Source organism: Malania oleifera, chromosome 6 (assembly GCF_029873635.1).
Source record: "Malania oleifera isolate guangnan ecotype guangnan chromosome 6, ASM2987363v1, whole genome shotgun sequence".
Taxonomy (NCBI): domain Eukaryota; kingdom Viridiplantae; phylum Streptophyta; class Magnoliopsida; order Santalales; family Ximeniaceae; genus Malania; species Malania oleifera.
This window is the reverse complement of record NC_080422.1, coordinates 61,997,639-62,018,922: the sequence shown is the minus strand read 5'-3', so window position 1 is coordinate 62,018,922 and position 21,284 is coordinate 61,997,639. Positions and strand designations below refer to the sequence as shown.

The window sequence follows — 21,284 nt, the reverse complement described above, 5'->3', positions numbered from 1 at the left end:
CCCAAGGCCCAAAAAAGCATCAACATAGTTAAAAAAAGTACAATAAAAGATTCCAAAGTCTAAAATCTAAAAATCTTCCTTAGTCATCACTTATCATTGAGGAATGAACATATTTGTGGTAAGTTAGGTGTGGCCTATGTTGCAAGTGTCCATACCATCTGAGTCATCCCTCCCTTATCTTATCTTCTATAGGAACTACACCTAACTTACCACGAATATGTTCATTCCTTAATTTATCTTTCAATGTTATACCACTCATTCATCTAGGCATTCTCATCTCGGCAAGTTTTACTTTTTGGATATTATGTTTCTTCGTCACCCAACATTCCGATCCATATAGCATAGCTGGTCTTGTAGTTGTCCTATAAAACTTTCCTTTCAATTTTAATGGTATTCTACGATCACATAGCACACTTGAATAAGGGACGTTAAGTTGGTTAGGGTCTGGAGGGAAAGCCTCCGAGAACTCCATTTATATGTCTTTCATGATGTATTTGTAATGGTTGTTCATGTCTTTGACACCAGATAGTAAGAAAGATTGCCGATTGCTCCCATGGATGTAGGCATTGCCGAATCACGTAATTCTTTTGTGTCTTTTGTCATTGTTGTCATATAATCTGTGTGGTTGTGTTATTCTGTATTTTACCATTGAGTGCTGCATTTGTTTGATTCAATATTCCGCTGTGCAATTCAATTTCCACAAAAAATTGGTACCAGAGCATTGTTGTAATGGTGTCTTTGGAACTTCATCTGCAAAATTTGATGTTGTCAAATTTGATGGAACCGGAAATTTCGGTTTGTGGCAGAGAAGGGTGAAGGATCTGTTAGTGTAGCAAGGTATGGTGAAGGCTTTATATGGAGTTCAACCGAAAGGCATGGATGAGGCAAATTGGAAAGAATTGGAGGCAAGGCTGTGGCTGCTATCATATTTTGTTTGGTCGATGGCATGCTATATCACGTCATGGAAGAGGATGTTAATTTAGGTGTAATCCCAAGAGGGGGGGGTGAATTGGGTATTTAAAAATTACTTGAGAATATTTTATCACTTAATTCCTAATTTAAGATTTAATAAAATAATCACAAGTTAGGGAATACTTAGATTTCAATTTATTACGCTATCTAATAAAATTAATTAAAATTAATATCTTAAAAAACTCCGTGATACCCAATTAATCCTCAAATGCACGTAATATTTAGCAACATACATACATATAAGATTGACAATTAATTGCAAGCGAAAATTAAAAGGAGATGAGGGAAGAGAGATGTAAACACAAATTTTTACAAGGTTCGGCCTACCGCGGCCTACGTCCTCGCCTTGAGCAACCCACTCAAGGACTCCACTAATCCGCTCCTTTAACTGGGACGAAACTTCCTTTTACAGTCCGCTGCTTACAAAAGGTGTAGCTTTCTCCTCACCCCGAACTGTCAATATAATTGACAACCCTAACCGTCAATATAATAGACAAATTAAGATTCCTGAAAAGCTCAGATGCTTCTCACAAGCTAATGAGTACAATAAAATCCTAATACATACTCTGATGATATAACATGAAGCTCAGTTGAGTGTATGTAATATGTTCAATGAAATCTTTTGCAATAAATGATGAATGATCGTTATATAAAAATATGTATGACAAATATGCTCCAAAGGTCTAATCAAATGTATGCTCTTTATAAAATTATTTGAACAACTAGTTTGCTTCAAACTCTTTACAAAAATATTTGAACGACAAGTTTGCTTCAAAGATTTAAATCTAATATGTTTTGCAGTAATAAAGTCGAGATGAAATCTTTGAATAAAGAATAGACGTGATAACATTCAAAGATTCAAAGCTCTAGCAAACCCTTTTCTCAAAAAAAATCTTCAAGCAATGTATATATATATATATATATATATGACAAATGCTAGTTCTAGCTCTCAAAGAATATTTAACAATAAGTTTGTGAGAAGATGAACACTTTGAGAATAAAGATTGAATATCAAGATATGATACTTTGTTTACCAAACCTCCAAGAACACGATCTTGATTGCAACAATATGAATGAATGCCCCTTGATCTTTAAAATCAACGTAGAGGATGCCCCAAAAGAGTTTTTAATCTGATAGAGTGTAGGCAGGAGTGTTCAAGAGTTGTGTTAAACTATATTTTAGGGTTTTTAGGTTTAATATTTATAAGCATGGTTGGTAGATGGGTGCATCTTGACCGTTGGATCAATCAAGATATATTTTAGTTAAGAAAATTTTGCCCGTTGCGCGCTCGAGCGTCAGTTTGCCCAACAGACTCGTCGACAAGTGCACACGTTCGTCAACGAGTGTTCATCACTTGTTCGTCGACGAGAACATTGGTTCGTCGACGGGTGGACTGTCTGAGATTTTTGAGCTCTCGAGCATTCGTCGCTGAGTGGCTTTTATGAATTCGTGAAGGAGGCCAGGAGGTTTGTCGATGAGGCCTCTATTTTTTTGAATTATTTGCCTCCAAAATGTCCATCTAACCTAGAACTAATGTAAATAGACTTTTCATGAAATGCGTGAGTCCTAAGGTCAGACTAAGGTCTTTTTGAGCTTTCAACTACATCAGATGAGATATGTAAATACAAGTAATACTAAATACCCATTACAATTGAAAACTTGAAGTTTCTTCATCCTTTTGCTTTTCTAATTCCATGGAGCGTGGCAAGTTGTATATGGTTTAAGTTCCTTATGGCTTCCATGACATCCTTACCTTCTGTGCATGCTAAGTAATGATTATGTTCATAATCTCAATGCACAGGTAAGATATTATGTGATTTATCATTATCAAAACGGGATTAGACTCACCGAATCAACAATCTCCTCCTTTTTTATGATGACAAATATATGAGCAAAAATAGATTAAGTCTATTTGCTTTAATAAATATCCTCTCCCCCTTTTGACATCAATTAAAAAGGTATACAAAAATATACAAAGTGAAATATTTCTCCCCTTTGTTAAAAGAAAATTTATCTCTCCCCCTGTGTTAAACAATTTATTTCTCTCCCTTTCTAAAGATATAGCTGTTTTGTGAAATCAAATTTCATGTTTAACATACAACAATATTTCAATCGACATGGATATAGGTAAGCAATTCAGTTCATTAAAGTCCAAAGATCATGCGCATATCAACATGTATCGTATATCCATAAAATATTTAACATACAATAGTCATTACCAAATTTTAATTTAAGTTGCTCCCCCTCAGTTATGTATTCTAATATATCTCTAGGCAACTTCTTTATTGTGCATTAGGCAGAATTCACGTCTAGTTTGGATAAACCTATCATTTGAAAGTGGTTTCGTGAATATATTTGCCCATTGTTCATCTGTGCACACAAACTCAAGTGCCACATCCCCCTTTTGCACATGGTCATGTAGAAAATAATGTCTAATTTTTATGTGCTTAGTTCGTGAATGTGATATGGGGTTCTTTGGGATGTTTATTGCACTCGTATTGTCACACTTTATTGGAACAAATTCATAGTGCAATCCATTGTCCATTAGTTGTTGCTTCATGTATAGCGTTTGAGCTCAACAACATCCAGCCGCTATGTATTCAGCCTCGGCTGTGGATAATGCAACTGAATTTTGTTTCTTAGAAAACCAAGAAACTAAGGATTGTCCTAAAAAGTGACAAGTGGCGCTCGTGCTTTTTCTATCCACTTTGCTACTAGCAAAGTCAGCATTAGAATAACTAACAATCTCAAGAGAAGTGTACTTAGGATACCATAATCCAAGTTCAATAGTTTCAATAAGGTATTTAAGTATTCTTTTAACTGCTAATAGATGTGACTCTTTAGGTGCAGCCTGAAATCTTGCGCACAAGCATACGCTAAACATGATATCAGACCTGCTAGCAGTTAGGTGTAACAGGCTACCAATCATTCCACAGTAGAGCTTAACATCCACCGGTATACCTTGCTCATCTTTATCTAATTTTGTGGAAGAGCTCATAGGTGTTCCTAAAATTTTACCATCTTCCATGTTAAACTTTTTGAGTAAGTCTCTAATGTATTTTGATTGGTTTATAAAAATCCTATGTTTTTTCTATTTGATATGAAGTCCTAGAAAGAAGTTAAGTTCACCCATCATGCTCATTTCAAGTTCACTTTGCATGCAGGTGGCAAACTCATTACACACTCTTCATTTGTTGCTCCAAAAATGATATCATCTACGTATATTTGTACTAGGAGCAAGTTATTATTTTTAGTTTTTATGAAAAGTGTTGTGTCAATCTTCCCTCTAGTAAACCCATTATCTAGGAGAAAACCGCTAAGCCATTCATACCAAGCTTTAGAAGCTTGATTCAATCCATACAAGGCTTTAGTCAATTTAGAGACATGATTTGGAAATTTTTGGTTTTCAAATCCTAGGGGTTGTTCAACATAGACTTCCTCATTAATATAACCATTTAGAAATGCGCTTTTCATGTCCATTTGATATAATTTGAAGTTCTTAAAAGCAGCATATACTAGCAACATTCTTATGGCTTCCATTCTAGCTATTGGAGCAAACGTTTCCTCAAAATCTATGTCTTCCTCCTGGTTGTGTCCTTGAGGCACTAGTCTAGCTTTGTTTCTCACTACTATTTCATTTTCATCTTTTTTGTTCTTATATATCCATTTTGTTCCAATGACTGTATGATTATCAGGTCTAGAAACTAATGTCCAAATTTTATTTCTCTCAAATTGATTTAATTCCTCTTGCATAGATATCACCCATGATTCATCCTCAATTGCCTCACTCACATTCTTAGGCTCTTCTTGTGATAAGAGTGCAAAGTGGCTAACCATATTTCTAAGTGAAGATCGTGTAGCTACTCCACGTGATGGTTCACCTATGATTTGAACCATGGGGTGATTCCTTACATACTTCCATTCTCTAGGTAGCTCGTTAACCTCTCTTTCTACTTGATTATCTTCAGAAGATGTTTCCTTAACTTCATTGCTCTTATCTGAATTATTTTCATTAGATAGTTTTTCTAATCCCTTACTTATCTCAATTTCATCCTCATCAGCCTTTTTGGAGAAGGGTTTTGACTCATCAAACACTACATGGATGAATTCAATTACAATCAATGTTCTTTTGTTATACACCCTGTAAGCTTTACTATCTAAGACATATCCTAGAAAGATACCCTCATTTGATTTGGCATCAAATTTTCCTAAGTGTTCATTATCTCTAAGAATAGAGCATTTGCAGCCAAAGACATGAAAATATGAAATATTTGGTGTATGGCCATTCCACAATTCGAAGGGAGTTTTATTTAGGGTGGTTCTAATAAGAACTCTATTCAATACATAGCATGCGGTGTTCACTGCCTCAGCCCAAAAATACTTAGGTAATTTATGTTCGTTAAACATAGTTCTAGCCATTTCCTGTAAAGATCTATTCTTTCGCTTAACTACCCCGTTTTGTTGTGGAGTCCTAGGTGCTGAAAAATTATGTAATATTCCTAGTAAGTCACAGTATTCTTCCATACCTTTGTTTTGAAATTCTCTACCCCTATCACTTCATATGTGTGTGATTGTATAGCCTTTTTTATTCTGAATTCTTCTACATAATCTAATAAAATTTTCACATGTTTCATCTTTATGTGTAAGGAACAGTACCCATGTGAATTTAGAATAGTCGTCAACAATGACGAATGCATATAATTTACCACCTAAACTTTGAGTTGGATTAGGACCAAATAAATCTAAGTGCAACATTTGAAGTGACCTAGTGGTGGAGATAACTTTCTTCTTCTTAAAGCTAGATTTTATTTGTTTTCCTAGTTGACATGCATAACATATTTTATCTTTCGCAAATTTTGTCTTAGGTAATCTCTTAACTAATTCTCCTTTAGCTAGTTTGGATAATAAGTCCATATTTGCATGTCCTAATCTCCTATGCCAAAGCCAACTAGCTTCATTTATAGCAGAAAAGCAAGTTACATGTTGAGACACAAGATTATCAAAGCTAGTGGTGTAGACATTTTTTTGACGATCAGCAGTAAACAATATTTTGTTTTCAGATTTATTCTCTACTGTGCATTTGTCATGTTCAAAGGAAACTCTATAACCTTTATCACTCGATTGACTTATACTTAACAAGTTATGTTTTAGACTATTAACAAATAACACATTATCAATAACAAGGTAAGGTTCCTTACCAACCTTACCTACTCCAATGATTCTACCTTTTGCGTTGTTGCTGAAGGTGACGAATCCTACATCCTTAGGTGTGATGGATGCGAACTTGGTTTTATCTCCGGTCATGTGCTCGAGAGCGTCCACAATCCATATACCATTTATCCTTTGAAGAGGATGATCTCAAGCACACCTGCAATGGACATTCAATTGACTAATTTTGGTACCCATATTTTCTTGGGTCCGTGGGGGTTAGTGCTAGACTCTCCTTTGACTTTCCAGACTTTCTTAATTTTAACGTCTTTGTTCTCAAAAGGATAGTCAAATTGTATGTGACCTATCCTCTTACATTTAAAACATGTAGTATATCTATAAGAATCTTTAGTTGGAACATAAGATTTCGATTCTCTCACAAAGTATCCCATGAAAAGATGTTTCTGTTTGAGGTTTTCCTTTCCATTAAAACCAAGACCTTCCTTATCTAGGGAATTTCTTTGAGCTCCAAGAAGTCTTTCAAATTTATTTTGACCCTCTGTGAATGTATAAATAATTTTAGATTTAACTTCCAAATTTCTTTCAAACTCCTCAATTTTCAAATCCTTGTCTTTTATTAAGATGCATGAGATTCATTTTGTCTTTCCAACAATTTTGAAAATTCCTTCAATTTTAATTTCAAATTAGAATTTTTCTTAGTCATTTTCTTAAGCATTTTAAGAGTATACAGATATTCCTGTTGCAATTCATCATACGAAATCATGTTATCATCATTATCAGAATCACTTGAATAATATGATGAAGTTGAACAAAAAGATTGTATCTCGTGGTCTTCGTGAGCCATTAGACACAGATTTGCAATCTGGTCGTCGCTAGATTCAGAGTCTGAACTGCTAGTGCTGTGAGTGTCCCAATCGACCTTTAGTGCCTTCTTCTTTTTGGATGCTTTCTTCAGCTGGGGGACAATCCGGCTTGATGTGCCCAACTTCTCTGCAGTTATAGCACGTAGGAGGATCATCCTTTTGCTTCCTTTTGCTTGACTCTCCCTTTTCTGTTTTTGATTCCTAGAATTTTCTGGTATACTTTCTGTTCTTTTTCAAGAACTTTCCAAACTTCTTAGTTAGAAGAGCCACATTATCTTCTGATTCTGAATAGCTTTCTTCACTGGAATTGCTTGAGGATGCTTTGAGGGCTGTTACTTTCTTAATTTTATTCTGCTCACTTAGTCTTTCATTTATTGTCAGCTTGTATGTGATAAGCAGCCCAATCAACTCATCTAGTGTCATTGTTTTTAGGTTCCGTCCTTCTGCTATGGCTGTAGTCTTTGCCTCCTAGATTGGTGGTAATCCCCTAAGAATTTTCCTGATCAACATAAGTGAGGTAAGTTTTACCAAGAGCATGCAATGAATTTGTGATGTGCATGAACCTGGTGTACATGGATTGGATTGATTCACTAGAAGACATTTTAAAAGCTTCGTATTCACTTGTTAGCATATCTATTTTACTGTCTTTTACATCTTTAGTGCCTTCATATGTGACTTCTAATTTATCCCATATTTCCTTAGCAGTTGTACATACCATGACTCTATTAAATTCATTTACGTCTAAAGCACAATATAATAGATTCATTGTAGTAGCATTTATTTGAAGAGCTTTCATGTCCTCATCTGTGTATTCATCTTCAATCTTAGGTATATTATCTTTCTCTACAATTTTCATAGGAATATGATTTCTTCTAGAAACAACTTTCCATACTTTCCAATCAGCATTTTAAAGAAAGATTCTCATTCTTTGTTTCCAGTATGTGTAGTTAACACCACAAAAGATGGGAGGTCATGTGGATGAGTGTCCTTCACCGAATGGGGTTACACTGATGTGTGCCATTCTGATCTTTTACAAAATAATGTTTAAGTCTAGTGTAATCTCGCTCTGATACCAAATGTTAATTTAGGTGTAATCCCAAGAGAGGGGGGGGGGGGCATGAATTGGGTATTTAAAAATTGCTTAAGAATATTTTATCTCTTAATTCCTAATTTAAGATTTAACAAAATAATCACAAGTTAGGGAATACTTAGATTTCAATTTTTGACGCTATCTAAAAAAATTAATTAAAATTAATATCTTAACAAACTCCTTGACACCCAATTAATCCTCAAATGCACGTAATATTTAGCAACATACATACAATATAAGATTGACAATTAAATGCAAGCGGAAATTAAAAGGAGATGAGGGAAGAGATGCAAACACAGATTTTTACGAGGTTCAGCCTACCCCGGCCTACGTCCTCGCCTTGAGCAACCCACTCAAGGATTCCACTGATCTACCCCTTTAACTAGGACGGAACTTCCTTTTACAGTCCGCTGCTTACAAGAGGCGTAGCTTCCTCCTCACCCTGGTTTACAACCCGAACCGTCAATACAATAGACAAATTAAGATTCCTGAAAAACTTAGATGCTTCTCACACGCTAATAAGTACAATAAAATCCTAATACATACTCAAATGATATAACTTGAAGCTCAGTTGAGTGTATGTAATATGTTCAATGAAATCTTTTGCAATAAATGATGAATGATTGTTATATAAAAATATGTATGATGAATATGCTCCAAAGGTCTAATCAAATGTATGATCTTTATAAAATTATTTGAACGACTAGTTTGCTTCAAAGATCTAATCAAATATTTGATCTTTATAAAAATATTTGAACGACAAATTTGCTTCAAAGATCTAATCAAATATTTGATTTTATAAAAATATTTGAACGACAAGTTTGCTTCAAAGATTTAAATCCAATATGTTTTGCAATATTAAAGTTGAGATGAAATCTTTGAATAAAGAATAGACGTGATAACGTTCAAAGATTCAAAGCTTTAGCAAACCCTTTTCTGAAAGAAAATCATCAAGCAATGTATATATATGAAAAACTCATTTTCTTGCTCTCAAGGAATATTTAACAATAAGTTTGTGAGAAGATGAATGCTTTGAGAATAAAGATTGAATATCAAGATACGATACTTTGTTTACCAAACCTCCAAGAACACGATCTTGATTGCAACAATATGAATGAATGCCCTTTGATCTTTAAAATCAACGTAGAGAATGCCCCAAAAGAGTTTTTAATTTGATAAAGTGTAGGCAAGAGTGTTCAAGAGTTGTGCTAAACTCTATTTTAGGGTTTTTAGGTTTAATATTTATAAGCATGGTCGGCAGATGGGTGCATCTTAACCGTTGGATCAATCAAGATATATTTTAGTTAAGAAAATTCTGCCTGTTGCGCGCTGGAGCGTCAGTCTGCCCGATAGACTCGTCGACGAGTGCACGCGTTCGTCAACGAGTCTTCATCACTCGTTCGTCGATGAGAACATTGTTTCGTCGACTGGTGGACTATCTGAGATTTTTGAGCTCTCGTTATTTTCTCATTGACGAGAGTAAAGCATTTGTTGCCGAGTGGCCTTTATGATTCGTCGACGAGGCCAAGAGGTTCGTCTACGAGGCCTCTATTTTTCAGAATTATTTGTCTTTAAAATGTCCGTCCAACCTAGAACTAATGTAAATAGATTTTTCATGAAATGCGTGAGTCCTAAGGTCAAACTAAGGTCTTTTTAAGGTTCCAACTACATCATATGAGATATGTAAATACAAGTAATACTAAATACCCAATACAATTGAAAAACTTGAAGCCTCTTCATCCTTTTGCTTTTCTAATTCCATGGAGTGTACCAAGTTGTATACGCTTTAAGTTCCTCATGGCTTCCATGACATCCTTACCTTCCGTGCATGCTAAGTAATGATCTTATTCACAATCTCAATGCTCATGTAAGATACTATGTGATTTGTCATTATCAAAATGGGATTAGACTCACAGAGTCAACTGAGGATTCTCCTGTGGCTGTTTGGCAGAAACTTGAAAGTCGATATATGTCTAAGTCTCTTACGAATAAAATTCTTCTTAAGAAAAAGTTATATTGGCTTAAGATGGTGGAAGGTTCATATTTGAACCAACACATCAATGCATTCAATCAAATCATAAGTGATTTAATGCAGGTTGATGTGAAATTAAAGGAAGATGACAAGGCGTTGATGCTAATGAATTGTTTACCAGCATCTCACACGTTTGAGAACTTGGTTACGACTCTAACATGGGGTAAAGAAACCCTGAATTTAGAAGAGGTAACAAGTGCATTGCTTGGCTTCCATCAAAGAAAGAAGGTCAGCGATGAAATTTCACATGGTAAAGGGCTTGTGGTGAAGGGTAACCATGAATGTAGGAAAGGATAGTTCAGGAATGGATCAAATCAAAATAAGTCTTGATCGCAGTCCAAGAAGAAAAAGGATATCCGGTATTTTAAGTGCGGTAAAAAGGGGCACATAAAATCGAAGTGTCTGGTATGAAAGAAAGGGAATGCTGAAAAGTAAGAAGGTACTTCAAAATCAGTGAATGTAGTTGAAGAAGGAAATTTAGAAATCAGTGATGGTGATATACTTTTAGTTTCATCGGGGTTGGATCGCCTCACGGACTCTTGGATCTTAGACTCGCCGTGTTCTTACCATGACACCAAATAAGGAATGGTTCAACACTTATAGGTCAGTTAATTCTGGTTCCGTTCTTATGGGTAATGATGTTTCATGTAAAATTATTGGAATAGGAAATGTAAGAATTAAGATATGTTTGATGGTTCTGTGAGAACCTCATGTGATGAAAAACACATACCGGATGGAAGAGTTTAATTTCATTAGACACTTTGGATTGTAACGGATTCAATTACAAGTCTGAAAGTGGGATTATGAAGGTGTGTAAAGGCGCTCTAATGGCGATAAAAGGGCAGAAGTTAGAGGGAAACATCTATGCACTGTTAGGCACTACAGTTGTAGGTGGAGCTGCAGCTGTAAATTCTGAATTTGATGACACCGTTTTGTGGGATATGCGGTGGGATATGCGGTTAGGGCATATGGGTGAGCATGGAATGAAAGAACGTCATAAGAGGAAACTCTTGAAGGGTATGAAAACATGCAAGCTGAATTTCTGCGAGTTATGTGTTCTTGGGAAGCAGAAAAGGGTGCAGTTCAAAACAACTAGTCACAATACGGGAGGTATTCTTGATTACATTCATTTGGATGTTTAGGGGCCGGCAAGAGTAGCATCACAGGGTAGACATATGTATTTTTTAAGTTTCATTGATGATTACTCATGGAAGGTTTGTGTGTACTTTATGCGACACAAGTTAGATACGTTGCCAAGTTTAAATTGTGGAAAGTTGAGGTGAAAAACCAGACCTGGAGGAGAATTAAGTGCCTCAGGTCATACAATGGGACCGAGTATGCTAATTCGAGGTTCATGGAGCTTTGTGAGCAGCAGGGCATAAGGAGACATTTCACTGTTCGTCAGGCACTACAACAAAATGGTGTGGCAGAAAGGATGAACTGATCTCAGGTTGATAAAGCTCGGTTTCTCAGGTTGAATGCAGGGCTAGCGAAGAACTTCTGGGCCGAGGCAATTAGTATGACTTGTTTCTTGGTAAACCAATTGCCAAGGGCAACACTAGAGGGGAAAGTTGCCGAGGAGGTATGGATAGGTAATGCGGTAGACTACTCCAGTTTGAGGGTATTTGATTGTCCAGCCAATGTGCACATATATAGTGAGGAGAGATTGAAGCTTGACGCAAAGTCTAGGCGCTGCATTTTTCTGGGGTATCAGAAAGGTGTGAAGGAATTCAAGCTGTGAGATCCAATGGAAAACAAGGTGGTGATTAGTAGAGATGTAGTTTTCGATGAGAAGGCTATGGTGAAGCGTACTCAAGAAGATGATGAAGAGAAATAGAAGCCAGAAAACTGGAGTAGAAATGAGTATGTTGTGCAGGTGGAGTTAGAAACTCAAGGCAATGATCATGGTCCCCAGATTGCAGGGAGTTCTAGCTCAGGAAACCAGCAAGTTGATGGTGTTCCGATATGGAGATCCAGACGCACTATTAGACCACCACCCATGTATGGATATGATGATCTGGCGTCTTATGCTTTCATTACCAGTTGCAAGGATCCAACTACTTTTCAAGAGGCAGTGCACGGCGAGGAGAAAATTAGATGGATGGGTGCTATGATAGAGGAAATGAAGTCGTTGCGTAAGAACCAGACTTGGGATTTGGTGGAGCTTCCAGATGGGAAGAGGGTGATAGGTTGCAAATGGGTATATAGGAAGAATGAAGCAATTTTAGAAAAGGAAGGAGAGAAATTCAAGGCACAGTTAGTAGCAAAGGAATACTCACAGAAGGAGTAGATTATGATGAAATATTCTCACCTGTGGTCAGACACACTTCCATCAGGGTAGTGCTAGGATTAGTGGCACATTATGATATGCATTTGGAACAAATGGATGTGAAGACATCATTTCTCCATGGTGATTTGGAGGAGCAGATCTATATGGTACAACTAGAAGGATTCAATCAACCCGGGCCGGAGCATTGAGTTTGCAAACTGAAGAAGTCTTTTTACAAGCTAAAACAATTTCCGAGGCAATGGTACAAACGTTTTGATTCCTATATGATCCGGATAGACTACAGAAGGTGTGACTATGATTGTTGTGTGTATGTGAAGAATCTTGATGATGGTTCTCTCATTTTCTTATTGCTATATGTTGATGACATGCTAATTGTTGCAAAGGACATAATTGAGGTAAATCAGTTGAAAACTCTGTTGAATAAAGAGTTTGACATGAAAGATCTTGGTGCAGCCATGAAGATACTTGGGATGGAGATTTGTCAGGACAGAACTGTTGGGAGATTGTGGTTATCTTAGGGCGGTTATGTGGAGAGGTTTAGCATAGCTGATGCAAAACCAGTATGTACACCTTTAGCGAATCACTTTAAATTATCTACCACTGAATGCCCAAGGACGGATGATGATATCTGGGACATTTCAAAGGTCCCCTATGCTAGTGCTGTAGGGTGTTGTATGCCATGGTATGTACAAGACCGAACCTTGCACATGCAGTCAGTGTGGGGAGTAATTTTCTTTTAAATCCAGGTAGACAACATTGGGAAGCCGTTAAATGGATTTTCAGATACTTACGGGGTACTTCTAACTATGGCATCATGTTGGACAAGTAATAGAGTAATCCATCAGTTGTGGGGTACGTTGATGCAAATTATGCAGGAGATTGGGATGACAAAAGGTCTATAATGGGGTATGTATTCATCCTTGTGCGAGGACCTATTTGTTGGAGGTCCATTGTACAATCTCTAGTGCCATTGTCAACAACTGAGTTGGAGTATATGGAAGTTGCCGAAGCTGCTAAGAAAGCATTGTGACTTACTAGTTTAATCAAGGAGCTGGGCATACAACAAGATGGAGTTGAGCTGCGTTGTGGCAGTTAGAGTACCATTTATTTGGCGAAGATTCAAGTGTATCATGCTAGAAACAAACATGTAGATGTAAGGTTCCACGAGATTCGAGAGTTGATTTCTTTAGGTGAACTTGTGCTAGAGAAAGTTCACACTTCTAAGAACGCAGCAGATATCTTGATGAAGCCAGTTACCACGGATAAGTTCAAGCATTGCTTGGACTTTGTATCCCGTTGCTAGAAGGGAGACGGTCCCAACTTAATGTCCCAAGGTCAAGGTGGAGCAACGGGTTTTTGGTTTCAGTTTCTCCTACGGGGCGTATGTTCGCCAAGGTGAAGATTGTTGTGATATGTGGCTCACATACTGAGTGGAAAGCATGCACAAAGAGAAAACATAATGTAAATCAAGATGGTGGAGTCAGCCAAGGGAAGCTGTCGATGGTAGCCCTATAACCGTCGAACGTTTGTCCTAGTTTCAAAAAGGATTTACATTCTGTTTGAAATCGTCAACGGTATGTCCTTAAACCGTCGAAGGTTTGGCTTGGGAACCCAGCGCAAATTTTTAATTTTGAATAAGGGGCGTTAAGTTGGTTGGAGTTTGGATGGAATAGCTCTAGGAATTCTATTTATATGTCTTTTATGATGTATTTGTAATGGTTGTTCGTGTCTTTGATACAAGATGGTAAGAAATTTTGCCGATTGCTCCCATGGATGTAGGCATTGCCGAACCACGTAATTCCTTTGTGTCTTTTGTTATTGCTTTCATATAATCTGCGTGGTTGTGTTATTTTGTATTTTACCATTGAGCGCTGCGTTTGTTTGATCTGATATTCCACTGTGCAATTCACTTTCCACAACACAGTAAAAGATTCCAAAGTCTAAAATCTAAAAATATTCTCCTTAGTAGATATCATCATCTTCCTCTTCATCATCAGAATTTTCTTCATTAACAGCTTTTTCCTCTTTTGTCTCCTCTGCACTGCCCACTTGGATCACATCCTTATCTACAAGTTCCAACATTGTAGTCTGGCCCCTAGCAGTGCTAGATGAAGCTCCTCCTCTAGAAGATGATGACACATTCGCACTTATTCTTGATCTAGTGCGATGCAGGGGATTATTTACTGCAACAGCTCTGGCAACAGAATCCCATGTCAAAAGATCATCTTCAAACACAAGTTAATCGTCCTCATCAATTATGCCATCTATCCTACCAATCAACCAATCATTACTATCATCAATGCCCTTTAGAAGGATGGGATCAATGCTGTCACGCTTGTTGTATCAGCGCCTCAAAGTTCGATTATATTTCAAAATACCAAATCATTCAATCATTGCTGGGCTAGTGTGTTTCTCCTTTTGCTAGTAAAAAATGATTCTAAAAATCAGTAGACTAATAATCCATGATATCCTGATGACTTACATGTTGGAATATGCTCCAATTTCTTTTGCAACCAGTAGCATTACGCGTGAGGCTATGGATTTTCACAACAAACTTTTGCAAGTTTGGAGACAATGATCCAAATGATATCCACCATTGCGCTGTTATTAAAATAAATTTCAAATGAATACCTACTAGCTAAGTAGCAAAAATAATTTTAGATAGAAAAAGGTAGTAAAAACGCCACTTTATTCGGTGCTTTATCAACCTTTGTCTCACTGCCGAATCAATTCCAAAGAGGCCACTAGCGCTAGTGTAGGTTTCCAACTCGTTTAAAACTTTATCTTACAATTTAGGGGATGGCACCGACCTTTTTGTACATACTCGCCATGATTTCTTCATCTTGCGAAATGTTGGGGTTTGAATAGTAAAATCCTGGGTTGAAGTAGTGTGCAGCTGCATGCAAAGGTTGATGGAGTTGGCATCCCCACCTCATATCAATAAGTTCAAACGCCTCCTTGAATTTATCATCTCTCTCATCAAAAGCCTTAGCTATTGCTTCCTCAGCCTTATCCATCGCTTCATAAATATATCCCATTGCAGGTTTCTTTTCCCCATCAACCAAACGGAGTAAACAGACAAGTGGGCTTGTCAATTTAAGAGCATTGACAATTATACTCTTAAAGGTAGGCATCAAAACAATACTAGCTGCTCTTTTTCCAGTTACCTCCTTCGCCCATTTACTACTATTCCAATCTTCAAAAGTAAACATCTTCCTTAAGTTGTTAGTTTGAAGGTGTATCGAATAAAGAGTGATAAGGGCAATTGCAAATCTTGTAACTTCAGGTCTTAGTAATTGCTTGCCTTCGGTGAATTGCCTCATCAAGTTCACCACACCAACACGGTCATAAATATTGCCATTCAAAAGTATTGGCATTTTCTGAGTTGTATGAATTGTAGGCATCTTCCCAATATCCTCCAATATTAAATCGAGGCAATGGGCAGCACATGGTGTCCAATATAAATGTGGCCTCTTTGCTTCCAATAACCTCCCTATTCAAAAATCAAGGAGTGAAGCCATTAAAATATTAAAATAAACAATATATAAATTATAGAATGTAGTTCTAGAAATAAGTTCGTACCTGCTACAACATAGTTTAGGGCATTATCAGTTACTACTTGAATCACATTTGATCCTCCAATTTCCTCCACCACCTCATCGAGTAATTTACACATTCTATTTACATTCTGGACAATATCAGAAGCATCAATAGACTTGATGAACATTGAACACCTTGGAGAGTTCATGAAGAAGTTTATTATGTCCTTATTAGCAACCAAATCTCTCCAACCATTGGGCATAATTGAGTGCCCATATTTTGCCCATTCCTCATGATCCTTCAACAACTCTTTCGTTCGACTAACTTCCTTCTTTAGGAAAGAAACTCTCACTTCATGATAGCTAAGTGACTTTATTCCAGGACCATATTGCCCAATCAATTCAAGTACCACTGCAAAGCTGTCCAAATGTGCATCATTAAATGGTATTCCAACATCATACATCATACATCTACCTTGAAAAATCTGCCATTGCCTTTTGTCTTAATTCTTTCTTTCATGCCTCATTTATTGATATTTGCTTCATCTTCTCTTCTTTCCTAGCTTTAACAGCTTTCTTTGGATCAGGAGTAAAAAACAAGTCTATAGGCCCCTTTTGTTTTGGTTTCTTCAAGTTGGATTGGTATGAACTTCGACTTCCACTTCCACTACTAAGCACTCTCTTGCCATGAGGGTCAATTTCCTGAACTTCATCCTCTTCATCTTCACCATAATGATCTATGTCATCATAGTCAAGCAATAACTTATTTTCTTCCTCTGTATCGTTCTGCAACGTACGCTCCCTAATATCCTCACGAACATAAACAGGGCACTTAAGAGTATTCTTTTGCATTTTGAAATCCTACAACAATATATTGTTTTGCCTGAAATATTCCTCCCTTCTACTTCATAACAACTCTAGAGTAGTATCATTTTCCTTCATCCAGCACAGGACTCATGAATTATGCTACAAAGTGAATAGAAGCCACCGCACAAGGATAACAACCAGCAGGAACCAGGAAGGACACAATCGTGGGATGACTTCCACAGAGGTCATTCAACCTGACATTCGCAGTCTGGTGAAGCATATTGGCAGTAATCTTCGGTTCCATACTATTTCACAATGGCACCAGAATAGGATCATTTTCCTCCATCCAGAAAATTCCATGAACATAATACCACATGGCCTTGGCAGTCTGCCGAAACATGACATTGGTGGGTGACATTCGGTTCTATAATATTTCTCAACTTTACAAGAATAGTATCATTTTCCTTTACCCTGTTGTAATCATCTGAGTCATTTGGTGGGGAATCTTGCAACAAATATTTGGTTTCCTTGCATTAATTTACACCTGCACGACTTGCTACTGTAGAAGATAGTTGGCAGTACCAGTCAATTTTGTTGTTGTAATCTGCACATGGACACTATCAGCTGAATGCCTGAACTCATCTGTTGAAGCCATAACAAAACACTCAATAAAGAGCAGGACATGCAAAATACGCTGCCTAGTCAATAGAAACCACCACACAGCATCATGAGCCAGCAGGAAGCAGGAAAGACGCATATGGACACAACCCAAAAATAAAACAAAATAGGGGCAGCACACAACTGTTGGCATTTATGGGGTATCAGCGATCTCCCTATGGACTCGACAAGGTATTGGTGCATAACAGCCCATCCTTCCATTGGGCTACAAGTGCACTGCGAAGTGCCTTAGATCCACCTGCTGCATGTATAGATGTGGGGCTTTGTGCTGCCATGTATAAGGAAATGGTCACTCCTCACAATTAGCTTGAGTTTTTGGTGCAATGATTGGCGCTAGATCCTAACAGCAATGGCATTCAAGAACTTCAAGAGGCAGTGACCACAAAACTTATGTTACGGAATTTTAGGAGGAACTGCTTATGTAAATGGAGTCCAATGAATCCTGTGAAAATCAGCCACAACCACATGTGACAACCATGCAGAGCTGAGCATATCACAGCCAACAATTGCAGGCATTCAAACAATAGCACAAACGGTAAAAAACAAAACTAGGCAGCAACTGGAAGCAGATGACAGGAGATTTGATAATGAAACACCAATAGCAAACCAACTAGTTCTTGATGTATGATTGCAGATAATGAATCACAAATAAACACTTTTATCAGCAAGCCACAACCAATCAAGGAAGCATCAGAGAAAAGACACAGAAGCATACAGAAACAGTTCACATCAGCAGCAAACTGTCACAAGTATGGGGGTAATAACAACTGGTGGTCACAGGCTTTAAGATGATGGAAAAGAGACTGCTTTTCACATAACAGAAATAATCAACCATGTAAAGCACCCAATAAAGGGATATGTGAGAGTGAACAGAAAGAGGAAGAGAAAAAGTGCCTTGAACCACTCTCAACCAGAGAGAAGATCTTTGATTCAAGAACTGGAGAGAAGAGGGGGGAAAAACCGAAGGGTGGAAGAAGAGACTGAACAACAATCAGATCACTTAAATTTGAATGTTTTGAGAGCTCTGATACCATGTTTATGCCTGAGTAATCTGATCAATTCGCTAAGTATCAATACAATTTAGGAGTAAGAAATAGTAAAGGAGAGAGAACACCAAATAGAATTGGTTGAGAGAGATAAGGAACTCCCAAACCAGCCGTGGTCCTATATACATATTCATAGGAAGAAAGTCCCCAGAGAAAATAAAACAGATACAGCCATTTACTAAAAAAGACCACTATTCCAACATCTTTGAACAATTCAGCAGCATGGCATAGACTGTATAGTATTCACTATTTATCTGGTTCACATGCCTTACATTTTCTATCAAACTGGGACATGGATTGATGTTAATATTCATAAGGTTTATTTCTCTATTTTTTTATTCATTTGCCCCCAGTTGTTTTATACTTATTGACTGCTGTCTATTTTAGGCCAGTCGAATAGTTAAAATCTTTTTTCATTTTCTTTCCCAGTTTCAAAGGTCTTTTTATCTTTCCTCTTAGAAATATTATTCTTAAAAATATTATGAGTGGCGCAGTTGGGCTGCTGGTTGGATTTTGCAAATTCATTAGTAAATAAAGCATTTCTGGTAGGTCTGCTTATGTTGGAGTGTATCAACTTTATCAAGAAATCAGTTAACTACTATTTAACCACAAAACTCAAAATATTAGGGAATGTGCTTAAAATACATATTGGGTTACTGCCCATCACATGCAGCTTGTTGCATATGGATATGCATACAAACAGCTAACAATACATAAATTAACTGATGGGTGGCAATGAGGTTCAAACCCAGTGCCTCCAGAGAGACAAAGCACTGAACCATGTTAAGAACCTATTAGCCCAAGATCTTAAGCTTCTAGGCAATGGGCCAACAATGTATAGCCTGTACAGGCTAACAAACAAGTCCTGTGACCTTTGTCTTATTCAATGTTTTATGTTGTTCTGGCGGGCCCAGCAAAAAGGAGGGAAAGAAAAAGTTATCATATGGCCTGCAAATTTTTAAGTTATATATTATACTGTGTTGCATAATATTAGCCGTGTCACCTTGTAATTTGGCATGTTTTACCTACTTTGGAAGTATATCTGAGCTGAGGTAGTAGAGGAACTGTTTGAAATAGTTTGATTAGATAGTGCCAAGGCATTTAGAATTAAAGCAAAATTATTCATGACTCTATACTTTGTTAGTTTCAAGGGCATAGAACACTTTGTTTATCTTATCTTTATTAGATGAGGGAGACATTTAGAGCTTTTGTCCCTGGAAATACTATTTAAAGCTTGTGTTGTAGTTCTTTTCCATATTTCGAAACAACACAAGCAATTTGTTTCCTCTGCACCAGTGGTAATTTCTTTTCCTTTTGCTAATTGGATTTCTTATCAGCTGTGAGGCTGCAGTTTTTGATCCGTTGGGTCTCAATTCAGAAAAATCTTCGGGTCCCAATGCTAATTTGGAAAGGGTTGTAAGCTTGCTTTCAAAAACATTTCAGCGTGCCTCAAGTACGAAAAAGGAGAAATCTTCCTCAGCTCGAGGGGTGGCTGGTTTGTTTCTTATTTTGTTATTATGTTGTTCTTAAGATCTTCAAATTGCAAATTATTTTTTTTTTTAAAAACTTTTAATCTTGATGGGATACCTTGACATTTACAGCTGCAATTGAGGATAGCTCAATTGATTTTGGTGACTTCTTCAAAGGCCCGCTACCGGCTAAATTTCTCAAGCTTTTGGGGTATTTAGCTCTGTCCAGACTAGGAATATATGTACCCCTTGGTGGAGTCAATCGGGATGCTTTTGCTGGCAATTTGGATCAGAACAGTTTATTGAGCACTTTGGATTCATTTTCTGGAGGAGGCATTGGCCGACTTGGGATATGCTCCCTTGGTATTGTTCCCTTCATCAATGCACAGATTGTGTTTCAGCTTCTGACACAACTTTATCCCAAGTTGCAAGAACTTCAGAAAAGAGAGGGTGAAGCTGGAAGAAAGAAAGTTCTACAGTATACTCGCTATGCTTCGGTTGGGTTTGCTATTGTACAGGTGAGGAAGTCCGTACTCTTAAGTGATCTATTCTTTGGTTTAAGGAGTTTGGGCAGTTGGCAGGATTAGTGGTTGGGTTGTTTTGCAGAAGCCAGGTGGCGAAACTGACTGGAATAGTCTAGAATTTATAGCATAGTGGGAAAAAAGTAAATGAAAGCAGTAAAATTACTTTCTTATGCAGATAATTTTGAGAGTATATTCTCTTTGTTGGAAAGCGCTGAACTATTGCACGAAGAATTACAGTTGTGTTTGTGAATAGTTTATTCAAAAACTGGTTTGAACCATCCGAATTGGGTGAATGATGGGTTGGTATAGAGGTATTCTGAATTTAGAAGTGTAGCACAAATTCCTTGATAAACCTTAAATTTTGAATATATCCTGCAAAATTTCTTGCACATGTGATACTTTTTACTGAGCTTCACAAAATTTTGTTCCATTCATTTCTAATTTTCATGGCAGGCAATTGGTCAAGTACTATACCTTCGCCCCTTTGTCAATGACTTCAGCACTCAGTGGGTTCTATCATCTGTTACTTTATTGACGCTTGGCTCAGTACTTACAACATACATTGGGGAACGGATCTCTGACCTAAAACTTGGAAATGGTACATCTCTTCTGATATTCACAAGCATTATTTCCTACTTGCCCGCATCTTTTGGCAGGACAGTTGCACAGGCATTTCAGGATGGTAACTATCTTGGACTTGTTGCCATCATCATCTCCTTTTTCCTGCTGGTCCTTGCTATTGTATACGTTCAGGTAAATGCTAATCATTTCATTATTAGCATTTTGGACTAGTATAATCAACAA

At 37.2% G+C, this 21,284-nt stretch overlaps 1 protein-coding gene across 1 annotated transcript in view; it reads left to right on the top strand.

Moving 5' to 3' along the window:
- LOC131157943 (preprotein translocase subunit SCY1, chloroplastic) overlaps positions 1–21,284 on the top strand; it is a 59,922-nt gene that overhangs the window by 9,409 nt on the left and 29,229 nt on the right. The window contains exons 2-4 of the mRNA XM_058112411.1: positions 19,825–19,982; positions 20,089–20,474; positions 20,934–21,233. Of these exons, the coding sequence (XP_057968394.1) occupies positions 19,825–19,982; positions 20,089–20,474; positions 20,934–21,233 (844 nt within the window). The remainder of the gene's footprint in view (positions 1–19,824; positions 19,983–20,088; positions 20,475–20,933; positions 21,234–21,284) is intronic.